Source organism: Amblyomma maculatum, chromosome 10 (assembly GCF_055883805.1).
Source record: "Amblyomma maculatum isolate TAMU_Amacu chromosome 10, ASM5588380v1, whole genome shotgun sequence".
NCBI lineage: Eukaryota > Metazoa > Arthropoda > Arachnida > Ixodida > Ixodidae > Amblyomma > Amblyomma maculatum.
Window position 1 is genome coordinate 35933102 of NC_139353.1, and position 22993 is coordinate 35956094.

The 22993-nt window shown below is 44.3% G+C and overlaps 1 protein-coding gene across 2 annotated transcripts; it reads right to left on the reverse strand.

Moving 5' to 3' along the window:
- Nucleotides 1–1660: 1660 nt before the first annotated feature.
- Nucleotides 1661–22183, reverse strand: LOC146176159 (adipocyte plasma membrane-associated protein-like). 2 transcript variants are annotated; one of them, XM_084582494.1, is made up of 8 exons: nt 22049–22183; nt 21657–21821; nt 19384–19496; nt 17640–17729; nt 16250–16366; nt 14145–14451; nt 10028–10301; nt 1661–4843 (listed from the first exon to the last, which is right to left on the reverse strand). In XM_084582494.1, the coding sequence occupies exons 2-8, from the start codon at nt 21767–21769 to the stop codon at nt 4646–4648; spliced, it is 1212 nt and encodes a 403-aa protein (XP_084438620.1). In that variant the 5' UTR covers nt 21770–21821; nt 22049–22183; the 3' UTR covers nt 1661–4645. The 2 variants fall into 2 exon arrangements, with proteins under 2 accessions (XP_084438620.1, XP_084438619.1); XM_084582493.1 differs by having other exon boundaries at nt 22028–22170.
- Nucleotides 22184–22993: the final 810 nt, after the last annotated feature.

The following is a 22993-nucleotide window of genomic DNA, read 5'->3' on the forward strand; positions in this document are numbered from 1 at the left end:
TTCCTTCAAGAAACACTCCACTAACAGTTCTTGGCTGCCATGAAAAAGCTTTGTGGTCGGAGAAATAAAGAGAGCAATTAAGTTATCGGGAGGCAGCGCGTGGGCCCATAGGAACGTTACGCGACGAACAGATAGCAGCGGCTGACTGATATGCAGTTGACGCCGCTAGCGAGTGAAGAGAACGTGACTCTGCCGTTCGGCTTCGGATGCACGCACAGTGATCCGCTGATAGCGAGCCGGCGTTTCGGTAACCGGAGAGCACCCTCGCCGCCACGCAGGAAGAGGGGGGGGGGGGGGGGTTAAGCAGCGGCTAACGGGGGAGCGCGCGCAGCAATCGGATAACACGCGCGGTCCGCGTCCGCGCGAAGAGGGGCGCTGAGCTGGGGGGCTGAAAGTGGGGCGGAGCTGGTTACGAGGCCGACGCCGACGCGAAGCCCAGGAACGGGCGCCAAAGAGCCGCGCTGTAAAAAAAGAATTAGAACTTCTGCTTTCGTTACGCTTCCTATTACCACGCGGCCGCGTAGCCGTCTGCTTACGCGCGTGGCAGGTAGCAGTGGCGCGGGTTTATAGCGATCGAAACCATAACTATTAGGCGCAATACCGACTGCGCATGCGCTGGAGCTCGATCAGCCGCGGACTTTGTAAGGGAGGAAAACGCATTTAACGGTACTTGAAGTAACAAGTTGCAGGATGATAGGGGTAGCTGCTCAACCGTCTTTATCAGTCACTGGAGTTGTGCTAACAGAACCAAGATAATCAACCAAGAGATAATCAACCAACGTAGTCAAGACACTATGGTGGTGAGGCCAATACGAAGGTGCGCTCGGCACGCGAACATCAGTTTTTTTTTTTCCTTGCTCTTTACCATGCAATCGCCAGAAGCATGCATAAGAACGACGCTGAGCAACATTTCAGCGCATAATTTGAAGCAGACAACACACGCCAGTGCACATTGAAAGCTCATATACTAAGCATGCCTTTTTCTGGCATTTAGAATCGCATATAAGCAGCATATTTATCTAGAGCCCATTGGTGCCTCTTTGGTATAACTACAGAAGGGCCTTGTAAAACAATAGCACATTCAGAATTCAGAGGGAAGCATTTGAGCAAAGGGATTGGAGTAATCCATCAACGTGACATCACAATACAAACCGGCTGTCAGCAGAGCAGCCTGTTCATATGTTGAACCAATACGTGGTCAAGCTTGAAATATTCAAGCTTCGTTGTAGACCCTTTGCACTGAAAGAAATGGTATACTGAAGTTTTAGATTTAGTTTATACGCTTCGTTTTTATTTGGATCAATAAAATTAAGCACTAGTATGAAAGCTCTTGAATAAATGTGTATGCTGACCAACACTGCTGGGGCCAAATTTTGCACCAATCGCATCACAAAAATTGTCACAAACTGATCAATTATACTATATATGCCCCGCTCCTACTGGTTAATTCTGATCAGCGGACATGTCGACCAATAGGAGCAAGAGTTATTTGCAGGTTTGTGAGAGTTTTCGCGATGTGATCTGTGCATAATTTAGATCTGATGTGATTACCTACAAAGCAGTATATAACGTATCAGTTGAATAGTTTCCTAGCCCAACATGTCTGCTCTAGCTAAGAACCGAATATAATCAAGCCAGGAAGCAAAATAGGACACATACATAAGAGCACAGGTACACATATATTTTCTCTTTTGCAGTTTGTAAATACAGGAGTAGTTTCAAAGAAAATGAATGTAATTTTCTTAATTCCAGTGCATCGTACATCAACGAAAGAAAAACCTTGTTCAAAATGTGTCATCATTTAATAAAATGCACTCATATATCTCTTTCAAAATCATGACAGTTTGTACAGTCACACGATTGAAACAAATTTTTCTTGGCAGCATTGGTACTATAGTTTAGACAGTGCTTAATTCAATGCAGATGAAAAAAATGTGTGAGTGTGTTAAACCAAATATTTATAGCATTCAACAAAAATTATATCATTAAAAATTTGATTTAAACATTTTCCATAAAATCTTGTGCTGGCCAGTCAGATATTTTTTTTTACTGGCTGGGCTAACAATAAAAATGAACATATGTCGAGTTCAAAATGTGGTGCAACATAAAACAATGTAAATAGTGTAAATTTTTATGGCAGTCAATAAAAAAAATAATATTTTCTCTGTGGAATGATCAGTTACTCAAAGCTACTCACTCTCCAAAACATAAATGTCCTTGAAGAACTGATGAAATGGAGGCAATTCAGTCACAAGCTAACGATAAAGATATGCTATAATAGGAAACATGTACAATTACATTGTCAACAGATATACAAATTTTTGAAACAACACTAGGAATGTTTCCCGCTCAAGGGTGCAGCCTACAGTTGCACGACACAGCGTGCAGGCGATATAAAAATGCACTTTTCACATTCGAAGGTAATTAAAAATTCAGTGTTCTAGACTAACACGATTCACTCCTGAGTGACGATTTCCATTCAAATACTATTCAGTAGCAGCATGAACAGGTGGAAGTTGTGTTTCACAGTAGAGGACATTCAAATGCCCACAGTATAACAACGCTAAAAGAAGGTTAGAAGGGACACGGAAGACTGAGTAATTTGGCCCGGGTATATGAACTAGCACCTCTTTATGACACAAGAGGCTACTTTAATTAAAGAAAAACTAAGTTCTTATAGATTACAGAATAGCAAAAAAATGATACACTTACTACCACCACCTATATTTCTGCAGGCACCCTCTCTGTAGGACAGAACAAAACGAAAAAGTGCATGTCTGAACAGTAAGGCAACTTTAACATGGCTACTGCTAGTGCATGTCTGTCAACACAGAGAGAGAAAAAAAAAAAAAATGCAATGAATGAAGCAAGCCACCAGCACTGGATGGCGCTACCAACATCACAACTTCATCATGGAAATTATGGAAACAAACAAAATTTCAAAATTTAACCCCAAATTTTCACAAAATGTATTTCGTCGCTTAATACCACGAGTACCACAAAAGGCTGAGGTGTTTGATTGCTAAAATTCTAAATATTATTAAAAACCTAACAGAATTGTCCCGAGTGTTCCTCCGGGATGCTATCACGCAATACCCACGTAGCAAACACTGTTTGAAAGTCACATACACGCACACACACACGACAGAAAACCTATGTTCTGTACGGAGAGGCTACTTGTGAGCCTCGTTAAATTATGCGAGAGAAAGGAAGACGGATTAAGAACCTTGGCAATGCGTCTAAAACTTGTCTCGTATGGCAAGACAGAACAGCAGTACAATCCACACGGTTGTGAATTTGACACAGGAAAGACTGCTCTGTTGCGTTGATGGTCACTAAACTGTAAATGGGGAGGAGAGAATCCTCTCGACATTATACCAAAGCTACGGAGAGAGAAGGTTCTCAAAGAACACAGAAAGACTGCTCATGCCTCACGCTGCGCTCCTCTAATGCAACCACGATGAATACAATCTGAGGCCACTGCATACAATCCTGCATGCCACAAGTTATGCAAGGGCCATGACACGTGATACGTGCCTGGAATTCAGTGTGACCAAGTAATTGATGCCACGAGGGCAGGTAGATTAAAAAAATCCTGAGTGGTTTAAGTTTCTCGTTTTCACACAAAAGACAATCAGAAAAGAGCAATGATGGATTCGTCATAATTTGTCCCAAAGTGGCCGTATTGAGCACAGCTATGTAATGCTTCCAGCGACTGTCATGGAAGACGCTAAAGACCTCATCACTTTCAGAGCTGAATAAACAATTACTGCTAAGGAGCTTCCTCAAGCCTTAAAAATATTTTCAGCAAGTTTACAACCCCAAAATTAAAAACGTTTTTAACAACTTTACAAAATCTTCAACAGCTGGCATGAGAACAAGCCAGCCTATGATGTTGAGGAGGTTGCGTAACTAATAAATTGGGTGCATTTGCAGCTTTACATCTGAGATTAATGAGCTAGCATAATTGAGGCATCATAGCAACTTCCATGACATTGTTGCCTCCACACTTAGAGTACTCTAGGCCCACAAATTCTTGGTCTAGCATTACATAAAGACAACAATGCCCAGCAGGGAATGTTCGTTATGCATGCAGCACAACAAAAACAAATGCCCCTCAATAACTGTGTTCTGGGCCCAGCATTTTGGCAGCACCAGCAAACAATCTACACAAAGCTGATGACTTGTATTGTTCACATTGCACTCTCTAGGTTCACATGTTCTTTCATAGCCATTTGTGCATGTGATTACCCACCTCACTGTGTTATCTTTCTACATAAACCATGGTTAAGCATGCATTAACCATGTTTAAAGCCCCGAAGAAGACCCCAGGCATAACGGACCATAATGTAGCTACATAGAATCAAATGCGTGGTTTGAAAATGTACTGTAAAACTTTCAATTTACAGAATAGTTTAGGGTATTGATATTGCCTTTGTCTTTTCCCACGTAGCTGCTTGATGAGGTGTCTATCTGCCGATTACCTCGCACGCGAAGACTCACTAACCCCATCAAATTTGTGAATGTCCTTGCTTTGATCAGCTTTTGAAGCAGATGGGGTCGGAGAACCGTACTCCTCCATGAGGTCTGTCGACAAAACTGGCTTGGCTCGGCCTGGCTCTTGTCCGGATTGGCTTGGTTCTTCTTACGCCTTGACTCTGCCAATAAAGCGGTTTCGGAAGGAGCCAAGGTAGAGGTGACCATCATGCTCAAGCACCTCGGAGATGAAGTGGATCTTGCCATTTGGAGAATGCAGGCTTCGAATGACCTTGCCCGACGCGTCTAGCTCCAAAATAAGCCCGTACCGGGGAACTGCCTCATACAGGATCCAGCCATTGTCAATCTGAAAATGACGCCAATGTTACAGCAAACTGTCATTAATTCAAACTTCAAGGGATACAGCACTTTTATTTCTGCTAGTATCAAAAGCTTCAATTATCAGAAGTGCACCTTAATGCGATACAAAGCTAAATGAGGTACTCTTTAGTAAAACCTCGCTGATACGTTGGGAAAACTTATGATCCGAACTGCCTATATTATTAAAGAAACTTAACTGCTGAATGAGGTACAAAGGCATTTATAATTGAGTCTTTCACTGCATAAAAGTGTAGATTAGCATTTATAGACATGAAGTATGCACAGTTCCTTTTTTTGCTCTCGCAGAATTCAAGTCTGTATTTACGCTGTCCTAAGTACGGAAGAGAGTTAGCAAACAGATCTTGTTCGTAGGAGGAATGAAGAGTCGGAATCGCTTCTTTGATTTTTTCCGGATGCTTCGCCCCTTTCCACCAGTGACATGTGAAGAAGCCACCGCGATGGCTTACAGTCGCCGCGCGCTTGCTCATGCCCCTCGCAATATGTCGCCTTCACGGACGTTGGCTGGGACCGCGTTGACAGAAATACCTATCTGTTAATGGCGGTCGAATTTGCGAGCATTTAGTTGCGAGCTTCGAAGGTTGCGCAGAAGAGGAGAGCAGGCAACCGCTGCCGCAGCAGCCTACCCCAACCCTCCGGAGCCACCGGCCGCTGTGCTAGTCATGGCGCCATTTCAGCTTTATCCTCTCTTCCATGATTTTACCTAGTTTCATCTTCGGTCCCTGTTTTGGACGTGTGCAACCTCTAACTATGCCTCCCAATCGCGGAGGCCTTTATTTGGCCACGTACTGGGTGCCAAGCCGCCCGGACGCGGCGGCGTATAGTTCGAATTATCCGTAGCGGAACAGACTCGCATTCGAATTGAAGGTCTGTTTTATACACCTCTATGGAGCTTGACCAGATCAAGTAGTGTAGTTCGTATGAACGAGCTTTCACTGTAGTTGTAGTTATCAAATGGCTCATCCCTATGCCCCTAAGGCACTGCAAAAGGAGCCATCGCGTTTCTCCTCACGACGTCATGTTTCCGTGGGAACGGGCGCCTCGCATTTTGGCTCATTGGCTATCTTTGATGCTTAGTCCCGCTGCACCTATGCATTGCAGGAAAGCAACTGTGGTGAGGGAGCGTCGCTGATCAGTTTTTCACGTCGCGAGCGCTCGTTAGGTTGTGTCCGGTTAATCGTAAACGTATATATGACAATAGTTTGTCGAACTTTCGAACATATTAACCGGGAGAAAAATAGAGTAATTCTATGGGAGATGTTTTACCACCCGCAATTTTGAACGTATGTAACGAGAAATCGTATGAACCGGGAACGTATCAATGAGGTTCTACTACATACAAATAGTAATAGTATGTATAAACTATTTCTTCTTGGAACTGAAGATAGCTAGAAGATTAAGAACAATATATATTACACATATGTTAACTCAATGAGAGCTCTCAAACTAGCTGTGCAGGTAAAAAAAACAAAAAACGTTATCAATAACGCACAGGTTACAAAAAATAAAAATAAAACCATGTTAACTGAGAACTCAAAAAAAAAAAAATATGTCCAAATCATCCCAAGTATGAATGACTGAGTGGTTACATAGAGCCTTAAAAAGTGAAAGCGTTTTGCACCGCAACAAAATTGATGGAAAAATAGGAAATGTGCATGAGAAATGTGCAGCAGTGACGGCTTTTACAATTCCCTCATGCTGTACTGTGTGCTCACTACTATTGAGAATACCGCTGTGGGTACATACTGCACTAGTTACAGGAGGAGACACTTTATGATCGGCATTGGATAGTTCCAATGCTTTGTCCTCTGTGCTTCCGATGCTGAAACAGCTTGGATTTAGCAATGCCTAGCAAATGATGCACCTCCCACTTGCCGTTACTGAAGCAAATGCGTCAATAGTTTGCGGGTGCAACGTATGAGCCAGTCAATTTGAGCCGATGTCACAAAAGGTGGCAAATGAAAATGAATGGCTCCGCACATATTTGGTGGCAATTCAGACTTTCTAGCTGACTACCTAGTTAAAACATGAATCAAAGGTCAACAATCACAAAGAATGTGGCATATTTAAAATAAATAGTAGGTAACTGTCAAAACTCTACATCAAAGACCAGCAAGGCGACAAGCATAAAAACGAAAGAAGAAATCTTGGAAAGAAAATACTGCACTATCACTAGAGATAGCATTGCCATGCTCGGTTTGCCCTTATCTCAAAGTAGGTGCTTACTATTTGAAAATCTCAGTTTATGCAATCTTGACTAAGGTCATTCCAAGTTAATCAGTCATTTGGAAGCCAAGCTTCAAAAGCACTGCTCGGTGGGACAGTCTGGGAGAAGCAATCGACAATGAGCTGACAAGAATGCTCTGTTCTCCCAGACACAATGGTGCGTGGTTTGCTTATCTCACATTGTCTGCAGTTATCTACAGATGTTAGACGAGCAAAGTGCCACTTTGAGGCGCAAAGCTATCGCCAACAGCGAGGCCAAGTGCCCGTGCTCTCTTGAAAGTAGTCAACAGAGGAATTTTCATAGTCCATGCACCCACACACTCGAGCCAATATTGATTTGCATTCAAGTGGTTATTGGCACACTATGCACACAAATGAGAGCAAATTCCTTTGCAGGCCCAGAATTCTTAACAGAACACTGTGGACAACTCTGCGCAGTTAAAAGTTTACAGCAAAAATTGGTTCTCTGGCTCTTCCGGGCCACGTTCACATTTGACCGGCAGCAAAGTACACAGCTGTCACCAAGAAAATTGGACTCTAACGTATTTTCCTGCTAGTCAATTCGAAGCTGTGATATCCCCGCCGAAAAGGACAGGCAGCCATTGCGTTGAAAGTGCACGGCAGCGTAGCCGAGCCATCCACATCATCCGAGCAAAAACTATCGGTGCGAAACAATCAGTGTGAGGGGAGTGAAATTGGCCGGTGATGGCAACACAGGTGTACGCTGTTGCTGGGTCGTTCCTAGGTTGCACGAGCACTGTTTTCAGAGGCAAAGGTTTCTTTTCAATTAGAACGCCACAGCCTATTGATGAAGACAACCTTCATTTTTGTCTTTAGCAGCACAGCGAGACTGCCGAGGGGAAAATGCACAATTCAAATCAGTGTCGTGTGAAATCAGAGTTCTACTTTCTGGATTTAACGCAGAGAATCTCGCAGGCGCACTCGAATGTGAAGAAACCATCAATATCCGATATCACTTGTCTGCCATCACACAACGCTGTTAACTAAGCCATGTGTTTAGACCCTGTGAGGGAGGAACGGGGCCACTTGGTACCTCCCGAATGGCTCTCAACGGCGTACACACTTGACAGAGTTCCATGGTACTCCATAACAATTTCCAAAGGCCATGGCAGACGCTGTTGTGAGACTTCGCTGCTATCAAGTTCTTTTCCCTAGCTCTGTCCTGCTGCGGTGGTACAGTGGTAAGATGCGCGACTACTGTGCCGGAGTACCCGGGTTCGATCCCGACCGCGGCAGCTGCGTTTCGATGGAGGCAAAACGAAGAGGTGTCCGTGTGCTGTGCGATGTCAGCGCACTTAGATTCCCAGGTGGTCGAAATTACTCCAGTGCCCTCCACTACGGCACCCCTTTCTCTCTTTCCTCTTTCACTCCCACCTTCCTTCCCCTTCAGGTGTCCACAGAGCCAGTGTGACAGATACTGTGAACCAATTATTAATATTATTATTCCTGCTCTTTATCAATCTCCATCTCTAGGCCTTGGCGAAGTAAACTTGCTTCCAAATGTTATGCATTGCAAGACAAGCACAACATATCATTAGTTACGGGCCAACCGTGATGACGGTTGCATGTTGCAATTTTGGCGCCAACCATACGTCACATACGCCGGCAATTACTTTGTGGCATCCACACCAGACACCAGTCAGAATTCACCGTAATGAGTTGCTGTTACCCTTAGAGCCTCAAAGGTAAGCCAAAATGAGTATTTCCCCCGATTACTCAAAGCTGCATTTTTGGCACATCCAGTTTCGAAGGAGTGATGTTTCCTGTTCTATACAAGATCTATTTCTCATTCTTTGCTTGTAAACTCATAAGCTCCGCAATATTACTGGCTTTAGACCACTGGCTGTTTAAGAAACGTTTCAAAATAAATCTGCTGAGTTGCCAAAAATGCTTTTTCTCCACCAAGTTTGACAAGCTGTAACATTCATCCAAGTTGTCCTACAACACCCATTTTTTGCAATTTTTGGTAGAATGAGAGGAACAAGATGGCTGCACAGTTTGAAAGAGCACAGAGCAAAGGTTGAGGGGGAGCCCCAGCTCGCAAGCCGAGCCAAAGTTTCCACAAGGGGACTTGTCGTCATTTCAGCTCAGACGAAGACAAGTTCTCTTTCGTAGCCCTTGGTCATTTTAGATCATTGCAGAAAGAAATCTTCACAGGGTGTAATGTTTAATAATCACGCTTCCTCCAAACAAGAGATAAGCTTTCTTTGATGTATCTGAAACTGTTTGCTGTATAGATGCCCATAAATAGAAAAAACAGTTTTGAAGAGGAGGAGAACAAAACGGCATTATAATAAAGTACATGTGGTAACTTAACACACATATTTACTCATGTGCAAGTTTTTGCTTTCAAAAAGATAGCAAAGGCATTGCAAACAGTGGTGCATGTATTTGCAATTAGAGGACGTTTGGACATTTGAAACTTGCATACGTCTCTGGGGGTGGCCCATAAAGTCAAACAACGCTTCAACAAAATGCTGGTTTGTGGTTGGTTTGTGGGGTTTAACGTCCCAAAGCGACTCAGGCTATGAGAGACGTCATAGTGGAAGACTCCGGAAATTTTGACCACCTGGGGTGCTTTAACATGCACTGACATTGCACAGCGCACGGGTGCCTTGCTTTTTGCCCCATCAAAAAGCAGCTGCTGAGGCCGGTATTCGATCCTGCATCCTTGGGCACAGTAGTCGAGCGCCGTAACCACTGGGCCACCTCAGCGGGTTTCAACAAAATGCTGTCGGAAAAAGTTGACATTCAGCTTGAAATGGCCATGTAGCATGAGCATAGAGGGCGAGGCAGAAAGAAACTGGCTGCGGGTCCCACTCAAGTAAGCATGTCTGCTCAGCAAACTAACATCGACCTCCTGCCCTCATCCCACTGATGTCTCATTGATGTCAAAGGCACTCACCCTCGCTGCGACGTCCTTAAGGGGTGCCCAGTTGTACAGGGTGGAGGCGTACTTGAGGGCCGAGCCCAGAAGGTAGAGCAGGCGCACCACAGACTTGCGCACCAGCGGGTACGCCGCCAGGTGGTCCAGCACCGAGGCCTTGTCCCGAGAGCGGCCAAATGCGAATGCCACCCAGTAGCCACCGCGCGGGGTGCGACGAACATTGTCCGGGTCACCAGGCAAGTTGTCAGCAAACACTTCAAGATCACCTTTGTGGGCGCCACGGTAGTGATACCTGCACAATGAGTAAGGAAGAGAATGCGATAATGGAGAGTTCTGAAAAAGTCCAAAATACCTTCGTCCTAGCAATAACCTGAGCTTCCATCCTGTGGGAATCACTTACATGATTGAATAACCTATAGGCTTTCCTGTTTAATTATTCGTCCTTCCCTCATGGTCAGTGTAAGACAGGGCAAGTAGCTGTCCTGTCTGTCATGTCACATAACGAGTTCACGCAAACAGTTACTTTTAGGCACGTCATTAAAATTGAAGGAGCGACATGCTAGAAAGAATGAAATGCCTTATTAACAAAACTGTCGATCGGTGCTACTACAGACGCCAACCAAACCACCATAAAATCCTGCATATAATATGAGGTTTTTTCCTCCGATTTTATCATGTCAGATTTCCGCCTCATACTATATGTGGATCCGAAAAAAATTGCAGCCTAAATTCGAAGTGCAGACCTCGTTATTATAATCAGCACTATCAGTGCCAGCCTTCAAGTGAGAGGAGGCGTTATCTAGCGAGTGTCAGATGACTGTTTTGATGGTTTCTGCTTCACCACGCTGACCCTGTGACCATGGTGCCTGCGAGGCACACGCGACCAGAAGCATGATGAGCACACCTCGCACGGTTTTCTCGCAGGCCTCTCCAGCCATGCAGACGTACCCTATAGCCGAATCGCGGATGCTTGACCAGCATTCCCAAGGAGCCCATCGGTCGTGCTTCTGACAAATGCGGGCTACTCAACACCTTTATAAGTACCGAAAAAGATTTTATACCGAAAGCTGTCTCTAGCAAGGGACTCTCGGCAGATGACACACGTACCGGACGACGATGATCGCAAAAACTCTGAATCTGAGAACACTTCCTGGGTGCACATGCTGCGCGCCTGCGCGCGGTGCTAGACGGGAACAGGTGCGAGTGCGTTGCATGATGGCCCGCTGCTCATGCGCTGCCGTCCCGCGTCTGAGTTGGAAGCGACCTACTGGCTTTATTTAGAACAGCCGGAGGACCGATTGGTGGGGCGAATGTGAGGTGCTTTTCTCATCACAGTGTGTGAACTTCTCTGATCACGCATGTCGGCAAGAGAAGGGGAGCGATACAGCAGCGGCACATGAAGGTTCATAGCACTAGTGACACCTGGTGGTGGATTGCATTGGACGCGAGAGCGCGGAACGCGTATGATTTGCGAGGCAACCGCAAAATTTAGTGCAAATAGGTCCTTGTGCTGATCTTTCTTGCTCGTATTATACGCGGATGAAAACTTTTTTTTTCGTTTGTGCTATTCCGAAATTACACATCATATTATATGCGGGTCTCCGTATTATACGCGGATTTTTAAGGTATATGCTAGGCATAAGTTTGCAAATGATGAAACTGTTATGAATGCGACCGTGCCACAAAAGCCAAGAATTCTGACACTGCCCACAAAGTCTGCATTGACAGTGTTTAAAACTAGAAAACATTCCTCCGATCATAAGTGTAACGTCAAAACACAAGATGGAATCCATTTCCCTCCACAGTATACACACACTACACAAAGCTGCTCATAGAATTTGTATTAACAGATAGCAACTGTGCACCAATTTATTTACTTTTTTTTTGACAACATGAGGAAGTGGGCACATGTGAGATACCTGACGCATATGTGCCCATTTTGGCCCTAACCTGAGGATCCCATGAGTACATTGCAGCCTCTGTAGACTGCAAATCTTGCCCACAAGTGGACAAACACTTGCTCGTGTTCCTAGGTATGGAATAGCCTACCTTCCACTTTTTCACACAATTTAGATGTGTGCTCGGCAAGTGTCAGCTACAGTAACCCCATTTGCATGCAACATTCCTGTTTCCATACCCTCATCTAAACTTCTATCACATTTAGGCCAGTGCAGACAGTACTGGACACCACAACCAGCCTGGCAACATCTAGCAATACACTGTTTGACTATATAAAGGCCATCAAACGGTTGCCTACTGAAGCTTTCACTACTGCACTGTTAATGGTGGCAAAATACAATCTGAAGCAAGCTGTTTGGTTTGTGGGGTTTAACGTCCCAAAGCGACTCAAGCTATGAGAGACACCGTACAGGAGGGCTCCGGAAGTTTCAAATGATTCTTTAACGTGCACCGACATCGCACAGAACACAGCTTCTGTCAAAAAGCAGCCGCCGTGGCTGGGATTCGATCCAGCATCCTTGGGTACAGTAGTCGAGCGTCCTAACCACTGCGTCACCATGGCAGGGCACAATCTGAAACTGTAGTACTGCAGCAGGAAGAGTAGCTGTACATCAAGCTCCCTAATCTTTAAAAATAAATGCACTGAATAAAGGATAAAGGCATTTACTGCTAATTTGACTTTATAAGATATCCATTAGAATTTCTTGGTGCAAGGTGTGAAGAGCTGTTTTTTTCTAGTGCTCACAGAATTCCACATTTGTGCTGTCTTTCGTGAACGAAAAACTTCACAACATATTCGGCTAGTCGACAGCAACGTTGGACAGAGGCAGTATTTGTGGGAAGAAGGGGGGTGGGGGGGTGAAATCGCCTTCCCTCTCCACGTTAAATTTTACATAGGAAACCATGTCTGAACCCACTGCTTTTAAAAAATAAAGTCCGAGAACTACATAGCTCAAATGGAACACCTCTACCCTCCCCAATCGCTTACTCCAAAAAAGGCTCATAAATCTGCTAGCAGTGGTGGAACATGCTGAGATCCCCTCTTCATTTTTCGAATGCCTCGCTCCCTTTCTTTAATGCAATGTGAAGAGGCTGCCATGACACCCATGACACATGAGAAGTCACTGTGGTTGTGTGCGTGTGGCTGACACTGCATTCTAGCTGATCATGTTGCGCGCGTCTGTCAGCCTACTCATACATATACTTGCACAAGCGCAGCTGGCGAGCAAACTTATTATACAATCAAAATTTGTCGAAAATTCAAATACAGTATCCAGGACATAGCATTATCTGAAAATGTATTAGCCGAAATAAGAATGGTGTGACCTTACAAGACTGATTTCTTGTTCCTAAATATGAGCGTATTAAATGTGAACGTGTCAGTGAGGTTCTATACTGTAGCGCCCCTGCTCAGCTGTTCACGAGCGGGTGCTAATAAATGGCAATGCGAACGGCTGTTCATAGACCTTAAAGCAGTACAGTCAAACTGAGACTATCAGTGCACGAAATTGGGTTAGTTGGGCTTCCAACTAAAAGATTAGAGCAAAAAGACGGACGCTGGCACAGGGGGGGGGGGGGGGGACACACAACAATATGCTTTGCGTGCAATAAAAGCCTCAGTTGTTTAGCACCATTCGTGCTGTCTCTCCTCTTCTGTCGTTGCAATTTTTGCACCAATTTTGCAGTCAGTTGAGACTAGCTATACGAAGCCATGCTGTTAATCGACTACATAAGTCGACTGACAGCACGGCTACTGACAATCTTGCTGAACAGCCCAACTTTATTATCTTTCCTACTACCACTTGCCACTTCACTGTACAAGAAGTTAAACACAAAAATTAAAAGTATCCAGGCAGAAACTTGGTCGATATCTCAAACAGTGGCTACACCTTATTTCGCCCCCAGTACAAAAGTCCAGTGAGAAAGCAAGGAAAGAATGCCTTTAGAGGACTCTTCCATATTTAGCCTATTAGACTGCAGAATTTAGAGGTTCTTTCCGTTGCATGGTCATGTTCTCGTTGAACTTTATCAGTATCAGCTACTGCAGTTTGACCTAAAATTAACACTGACAATGCTACTTGTCAAAATAAATAGATGTCTGATGTGATAGAAAGATGCAAACACGTGTGCCTTATCTTTTTTGCGAAATCATCTACTAACTAACTACCGAACTCACTTCAGCAGCCTCTTCATGGCCAGCTCGGCAATGATGATGCTGTCACCATCTGGCCCCAACTCAATGCCATTGGGGCAGTACAGGTCCTCCAAGAGGATGTGCGTGCGCTTGGTCTTGGCATCGTACATGAGCACGCGGCCGGAGTTCTCGTGCTCCAGAATTGAGTAGACAATCTTGTTCAGCGACCACTTGGTGCTTGACTCGGTGAAGAAGACGTTGCCGTCATCGTCGATCGCGACGTCGTTGACAAAGCTCAGTGGATGGCCGTCGAGGTCGATGCCACTGGGCACGAGGGGCGTGACGAAGCCTGTGACGTTGGCGGATGCATAAAGTTTGAACTCAGAAACTGCAGCAAACTCGTGCAAATATACTAAGGTTGGTACTAGAGCAGTGACATCAGCTAACAAACACTACCACTAGCAGTTATTTTTTGTGAAAAAAAAAACAACAACAACAAATAATTTACTCATATGTGCTAAACCTGCTCACAAAAAGCATAAAACAAGCAATTTCTGAAACAACAAGGACTTCATCACATTGACCCACCATACACGCAAAAAACTGTCAACGTGGCACGCTCAGTTGATAAGCTAAAGCTTCTGCACTGACAGCTACTAATGATCAGAACCTTTAACGACAGGCTTACGTCAGATTACACACATACTCCTAGCCCTAAAGCCTTCATGTCTCTCCTCCAATAGTCCAATTTCCCACACTAAACTCATGGCACTTGACAAATATGCCCCGCATTTATTTTTTTGCTCTCTCATAACACAGGCACCCATTCATGGTATGCACAGAGAAGCCCTAGAACAGGTATTCTCAAACTGTTTTTCTGAGAGAATCCAAAACACTGTCAGAACACTGGAATTTTACTCTTGTAAAGGTACAAAATACTATTGTTCATCAATCATCAATGTGGAGGTGCGTGATGGTTCCCTAGTAAAATGTTACAGAAGTCTGAATTATTGGAGTATGAAAAATCAGCTGGCTACTGAAGTGAGCTTGCTACACTATCTACCTATAAGTCTGTGCTGCATTAATTGAAGTTTTGCTGAATAAGGTGAAGACCTCACGACAATCGCGAACCCACAAAGAGGAACACCTGTGATTCCAATGAGCAAATGCAGCTGACACTAGTCATGACATCAGCCTATCAGTAGAGAGATGTGACGAATGGCAGAGATAGTGGCAGCTGCTATTGCAGCTGAATGTTCAACATGATCATAAATTTTTCATTCACATTCCAGACTTCAAAGTTATAGTTTAACTTTGAAAGTTTGCTCATATTTTTCCCCTACATTTAATTTTTGTTTTAGTTTCAACTCCACACTGTTTTTTTTTTTTTTTTTTTTTTGTATTCAAACAGAAAGCACACATAGAAAAAATCATTTTTTTTTTTTTTTTTCAATTTTTCTACATTCAGGTTTAACTGTAAAACCTCTTCTCGCTTCTCTTTGTCCTATGTATATTCACAGCTTTAGAATGATCTCAACTCTCCACACAAAGATGGTACGAAGAGTACTTAAAAACAGCCGCTGTACCTTCTGCAGTACTTTCACCACCTGAGGACTGTGCAACAATGACTCGGCAATTATTTAATGCTTTACATATGTTACTCATATTACTCTTTGTTTACTACTCAGTTCATCATACTGCCAAACAGGCAAGCAGGGAGGAACGGTGCTCAAACTCTTTATTGGAAGGACCCCCAATATTGCAGCTAATTGATGACAGTGACGACAGCAAGCGCCCATTACTAATTGACGGCAGTGCCCATTATGTTCTCTGGAAATGTTCTCTGCGACGGTGGCTGCTCCTGATCATGCTCAATTTAGAAACAATGATGAGCTTTTGAGATAAGGCATCTAAAGCTCTCGGCAGAATCTTGAACATCGCCGTATCTGTTTCGCTGGCGGCCGTATCATACCAGAATGATACGGCCGCCTTCCCTTGCGTCACAAAAACAAGGTGATAAGGCTGCGTGTCGGTGGTTCAAAGTACAAAGCATTAACAAAGAAACGTTATGCAGCTTTGCAACAATATAATTCACACAGCTGAGGGGCTATCTTGGAAACTGATGTATGCAGCCACGAGCAACATACCTTTGGTGACGTCCACAATGTTTATTCCATTGTAGGCGTCTGCCACAAAGAGTCTGCCTTGCTTGTCAAAGCGAAGACCAAGAGGACGGCCGCAGATACCCTCGTCCCATGGTCCCTCTGCCAACGGGAAGAAAGAAAATAAAAAAGAATAAGGATATTTAATTCTTTTTCGTGCCTTTCAGGCAGGATTACATGCTTGTGCACACAATTCTGCCTTTGAGAGAGAGAGAGAGCACCGAATCAAACAACACGTCTATGCATTCCATGGAGCAAGCGCTTCGCACCAAACATTCCCTAATGCGAGTGCTGGAGAAAGAACAGGGGACCTCTCTAGAAGCCCACAAAGAGACTGGCAAAAACAAACTTGCCTGTATCGTTCAAGAGAACATATCACTACGCTCAACTATTACGGTTTTGCATCCCATTATGCGTGAATTGAGATGCATGTGCAAATCACAAGTTGAGGCATGTATTTTAGTATGTGCTAAAAATGGGTTCGCTACAAGGAGAGAGAAGCATGAAGCAATCAGCCCTGCCTGTAGAAGAGAAATAGTCTGACTCACACATTAAAAAGAGATGCAGTGCCAAAGGGTCAACTTTTGGATGGCTGCGCTAATTTCAATGCAAGTTTTAGGGATGATGCATGCGTTTGCAGTTAGAGAATAAACTTTTAATTTCATTGTCAGCATTTAAAATGTTCCGCACGAATTCTGTTTTCACTTTCTGATAGCAGCTGAAAAAAAAAAAAGAAAGAAAAAAAAAGTCTAATGCCAATGTAGTGTTGGTGAGAATCGCTAAATGCCTTGGGTTATCTTTTATCTTGAAGTGCTGAAGAATTAGTGCTGGCATACTTCCATTAGATTACGATCCTTCTGCACGAAACAGAACACTGGTAACAAGTGACTGAAGCAGGCACACCTAGAAGAATGCGACAGAATTGCGTGCATTTGCAGCAAGCTATGTGCTTGGTGGTCTGAAGAGGTCTTTCAAAAAACTCATGTCTCACTGCTCAGAAATTATGTTATAACGAACCAAATCTGCTTCCTAAACCAGCCCTTGAAAACTAAGAAAGAGGACTATATTGAAAGTAAACTACTCTATTAGAAACAGAAGTATATTTCAATGAAATATTAACGGCATCATTCAATAGGAAGGGAGGCATTTCAGCCCATAAAAGCCTACAGCTGCAATAAGAAGCCAAGATGGCCATGAACCCACACGCTGTCATATACAACTGCTTGGATCTGGCTTTCAACAGCCATTCTGTGCACGCACAATAGCAAAGTAATAAAGGATGTAGCCGTTGCGAGTACGGTCGACAGAAGACGAACACGGGAGCTGCAACTTAAGAAAGTTGGCTGAAGTTGCCGGAAGCAGACTTTTCACTCACCACACGTCTTGCCAAACTTGACCACGGGTGTGACTTTTGTTCCAGTAAGCCTCAGAATCTGGCCACCTATGACGCCGGTGTAGATACTGCCTGCAGGATATAAATGCACCTCAGATTTTTGTATTGATAGCAATTCATAAAAAAGCCAAGGTTATTTCGAGAGCCCTTCCAATGATTTGGACGGTGGTGACTTGCACACCGTCTGCTCTCTGGCATAAAGTTTTTTTGAGCTTGCCAATGACAGATCGATACCCTCAGCTTGCTGCGCAGGCTTATTGAACAGCCTGAAAACTCAAATAATGTACTGATCCTAACAATTAGAAAACTATCATCTGTACCTTGGCAGCAACAGCTGTCAGGAAGCTAACATTCCCAAACTAAGTGTCTCCTTCAAATCCGTTTATGCCACTTCCCTTTTTTTTCCCAAACTAAGACCCCTCCCTCTCCCTGATCGATCCTCTAACCTTCTTTCACTTATTTTTCCAATTTCAGAAAATTTGCTACAGCATGGCAGTTGTCAAAATCCAAAGCATCAGGACCTCTGTGGCGGCCTCATCGACTCGGGAGTGAATGGCATGAGGCTGGACAATAGGACCTATTGTCTTCCTGCCTTGCATACCGCAAAATCAAATACTCTCCACGGTATCAGATTTCTGTCCACACCATTTCAATTGCATATGCATAAAGGAAACAAGAGCATTTGCGTAAGAATTATCACAGACTTCCTTAAGTTAACTTTGACCAGCTGCATGGAGCTTTTGCATTGGTTTATCTAGCACTTTCTTTTGTCTAAAATATCTTAGGAGTCTCAAATTGCTGTTTCCAGATTACTCCAATATTCTGCCACTCTCTTTGTCATTTGGTGAGCCACCTTTCCTCTGCATATTACAGATAACGTATAGAGATTACAGATAATATATAGAGATAACAGAACTGCGGCTATTCTACTCCACTCTACCCATTTTCTTCATTCCGACTGAACCCTTGGTTACGTATAGCCTGGTATCACCGCTTGTGTCATCATCATCATCATCACCCTGATTATACCCACTGCAGGGCGAAGGCCTCTCCCATATTTCTCCACTTAACCCGGTTCTGTGCTAGCTGCATCCACTTTACCCCTGCGAACTTCTTAATCTCATCCGCCCACCTAACTTTCTGCCACCCCCTGCTACGCTTTCCTTCCCTTGGAATCCAGTTTGTTACCCTCAGCGACCATCGGTTATCCTCTCTTCGCACTACATGTCCTGCCCATGTCCATTTCTTCTTAATTTCTACTAGAATGTCGGTAACTTGAGTTATTTCTCTGACCCACTCTGCACGCTTTCTATCTCTTAATGTTACCCCTACCACTTTTCGTTCCATAGCCCTCTGGGTTGTCCTCAACTTAAGTAGAACTCTCTTGGTTAGCCTCCACGTTTCAGCCTCATAGGTGAGTACAGGCAAGATGCAACTGTTGTATACTTTCCTCTTGAGCGATACCGGTAAGCTGCTAGTCATAATCTGCGAGTGCTTGCCAAATGCGCTCCATCCCAATCCTCTTGTGTAACCAAGCCCAGTTCCTTGAGTCTAAGCAGAGTATCTTCAGTGTTTTATGGGTTCTTCAGTTCTAGAGTAGCTCGCAGTGTTGCAACGTTTCCAATCACACTAATTAAAATGCAAGTATGCTATGCAATCTGTACTAACCAGAACATTATGAATATTATGACATAAGAAAAATGGCCAAGAGGGGCATGAAATGTACCTCCATGTGCTTCAAGAGACTCGGGGCCCACGAACTGATTTGGGTACAAATACTCGACTTTGTCCAGAGCCTGGTTCTGGGCCAATGGACCCTTGAATTCAGGCAGGTTCACTCTAGAGAGATGAAAGAGGCATATAGATGAAAGAGAGTGGTACACTCACAACTATAAAAGATTTTAGGAGGGCACCTGTGAAATGTAGCGCTGCAAAATTAAAGAATAACAATCCAGGGACAGGTTTTGTATAGCACCATACGACCTCTAAATGACTGACCATTCCGCACACTTTGCATGACTGCAGTACAAAGTGCTTACATGAGCAGAATCAAATAAAATGAAACACTAATTTGAAGATCTAACGGCTTCATGAAGTGTTAAAAAATTAGTCTTTAATACTAGGCAGCTAGCCTTTCAAGTAATCACCTTTCTTTACCCTCAAGTCCACTAATTAATTTCTTCTGCGCATCTGTGATTAGCTCGATAGAGCCACATGATGCATCACACATGGATGGTTTCTATCTTAGTTTGCGAACTGGTTAACAATCCAGTGCATGTTCATGAGAACACTGAATCACGGCTGGCTGTAAGAGTGATTGCACAGGTGGCATTATTTTTTTTTTGCTGTTACGACGATGTCTAGCCCATTCATGTCAAAGATTTACTATTCCCAAGACAGAAAGGGCAGTAAAGGTCTATTCACACTTGCGACTCGTGAAGGATGCGCGACCGGCAGTCGCATGCGACCAGAGAGCAACCGATGTTCACACTTGCGAATGCGACTTGCGGGTTGCTTTCCACATCGTGTCTACTTGACTGTTCACCACATAGAGTAAAGCTAACTTACGTTCACGTCAGCTGAGCCGCTGATTGGTTTAACAGTTTGTGACCAGCAGTCGCGCGACTGGAAATCGAGCAGTGCCCGAACGGACCGCGGCAGTCGCTTTTCGACCGATGCGACCATTTGCGACTGTCGCTTTTCGACCAAAACGGTCGTGCGATCGCTGCTAGGCGCAAGTGTGAACGGACCTTAAAACAAACTAAATTCAATCTAATGCTCTGTACACCTTCAGCATAAGCTCTTAGAAACTAGTAGTTTGGCTTGCTACCACCTCATGTGATGTCCTTGGCATTTCTCGTCTTAGAATGCTAGGAGCAAAATCAGTATGTAAATTTCAAGCCTGTGAATATTTATGGAAACATTCTTAACGTCTTGGGTGGATGTTGGGCCTTAAAACAAACTAAATTCAATCTAATGCTCTGTACACCTTCAGCATAAGCTCTTAGAAACTAGTAGTATGTTGGGTGTTTTTAGATATGCCATTGATCCTATTAGCAGAAAAGCTAATACACAACTACAGATTACATGATGCAAGCATGTACAAACTAGGGTGTCGTAATCGGCATATCAGCATTTTATAGACTTCAGATTTTCTTTTGCTATTAAAAAAAATCCAGACAAGAATGATGCAAATACGGTCGATATGTGCAAGCATAGAAGTTTCCAGGTTTCTGTTCGTTTCCTCGGGGCTCTTTATTATTATTGTTATTTTTAGAAACACGTGACTTTGAGAAGCAGTGATACGCGAGCAGTGCCCCAACCTCGTTCCACGTGTACTTAGCCATCTTCCTCTCAACAAGATAAAAAAAAAAAAAAAGCGCAAAGGCAAATGCCCTAAAACGATAAGGTCGGCAAACTACAGATGCCAAAAGTGGCGTGGCTGACGATAGTACAGCTAGCTGCAACACTTGAAGGCCTCCTATTTGGCTCCCATAATCCGCAAAACTTTTTTTTTTTTCACGGGGATCTGCACAACGGACATGTAAGAACTGCGCTCGACAAACATTAACATAATGAAGCAGAGTTTAGCCTGAAAAAGAGAATAAAATTCTTATCGCTGTATTAAGATATAGCTGAGGAGAGTACAGGCGATCTCTGATCAGCCTTGCATACGACGTAACTACGCGTTGCAAGCGTGTTGCGAGCTATTGAGACCAACATTAATGCAATGCTAGGTACACAGGCGCTTCGCAGGTACCGATCAGAAGGCGGTAGAAGAAAACACAAAACTATCACAAAAAGACAAAGGCTTGCACAGCGCACGCATGTAAGCTCAAGCACGATTGCGGTCTTTCCAAATCCTTCTCCAATTAAATGCAACAAGCACTGCATGATGCAACGCCAAAACATGTCAGTTCAAGAGATGACCCCAACTTCTAAACACAAGCAAGAAGGCCCAAAATAAACTCACTAAACAATGTAAGAAGATCGACTCACTTGTACGAGACTGGCTGGAAGTCCAGCGACAGCGGGATAAACGGCAGGACTAGGAAAACTATTAGGAAGTAAAGGAAGAAGCGGAAAGCGCACTTGATTAGCCTAAACAACATGATCCAGCCGTTGACCGCAGAGTGAGGAGGCAGGCTTCTTTGCGGCGCAGGCCTGTAGAGAAAAGGAAAAGGAACATTAAACGTCTCATAACAGCATGAAACGGGCAACCCCACACACTACTCAGACCACCGTGACTACGACCACTTGTTACACGCCCTGCATTAACAAGGACGCATGTTTCCAGCACGCCTCGCGTTTAATCTGGGGCCCAGAAAAAAACAATTACACTTTCCGAAAGACATGGACAACTCTCGTACCAAAATAATTTCACAACTTGCCAGGAATCGCGCCAGCAAAGGCAGACAGGCGCCCGTGATCGCGATAACGCACGCTACAAAACACAGCGGGCGCAACACACAAGCTACGCCAGCGCCGCCACACGCGCGAACGGCTGATGTGGATCCTCAAGTAGGAAACGTGGAAGCACCCTGGATTTTCTTTTTGTCTTTGCTGTGCAGTCGCAATGTTTCTTTCTTTTTTTTTTATCTATTTGCCTCCAAACGCATCCTCTCTCGGTGCAGTTGGATGGGCCGGCGAGGAGGAGCTAATCGCGCCGCCGTGCCCTTGGGGAGAGCACACACAAAAGGCCACGTCGTCTGCTACGCGTCCGCGATCGGCGTGTGTGTTCCACTCAAGTGATAACAATGGCCCGAACCATTGTTCTCTATAAGAGTTTAGCATCTAGGAAAAGAATCGAATCTGAGGCGGTTTGCTAGAACTTTGTGTGGTGCACAGAAAGGAGAGCTTCGCTTTATCGGCACTAACGTGTTACGGATGCTACACGCCTGACGGCTGTTTCCTCTAGACTCCGGACGAGGAAAACTCCGCGCGTTTGCTCACGCCAAGGTTGCACAAAGTTAGAATACATATTCGTCTTATTAAGTAATGGAAACTATGGAATCGCGTTTACCGCGGTGGAAATGAGAGCAAACAACCGCCGCCACCGTATACAGTCTCTCTCTCTCTCTCTCACACACACGCACACGCGCGCGCACGCACACGCACACGCACACGCACACGCACACGCACACACACACACACACACACACACACACACACACACACACACACACACACACACACACACACACACACACACACACACACACACACACACACACACACACACACACACACACACACACACACACACACACAAATTGGGATTTGGAACCAATTCAAGTCCCATATTTGGTTCAAGTGGGACTAAAGTAGTAGTAATG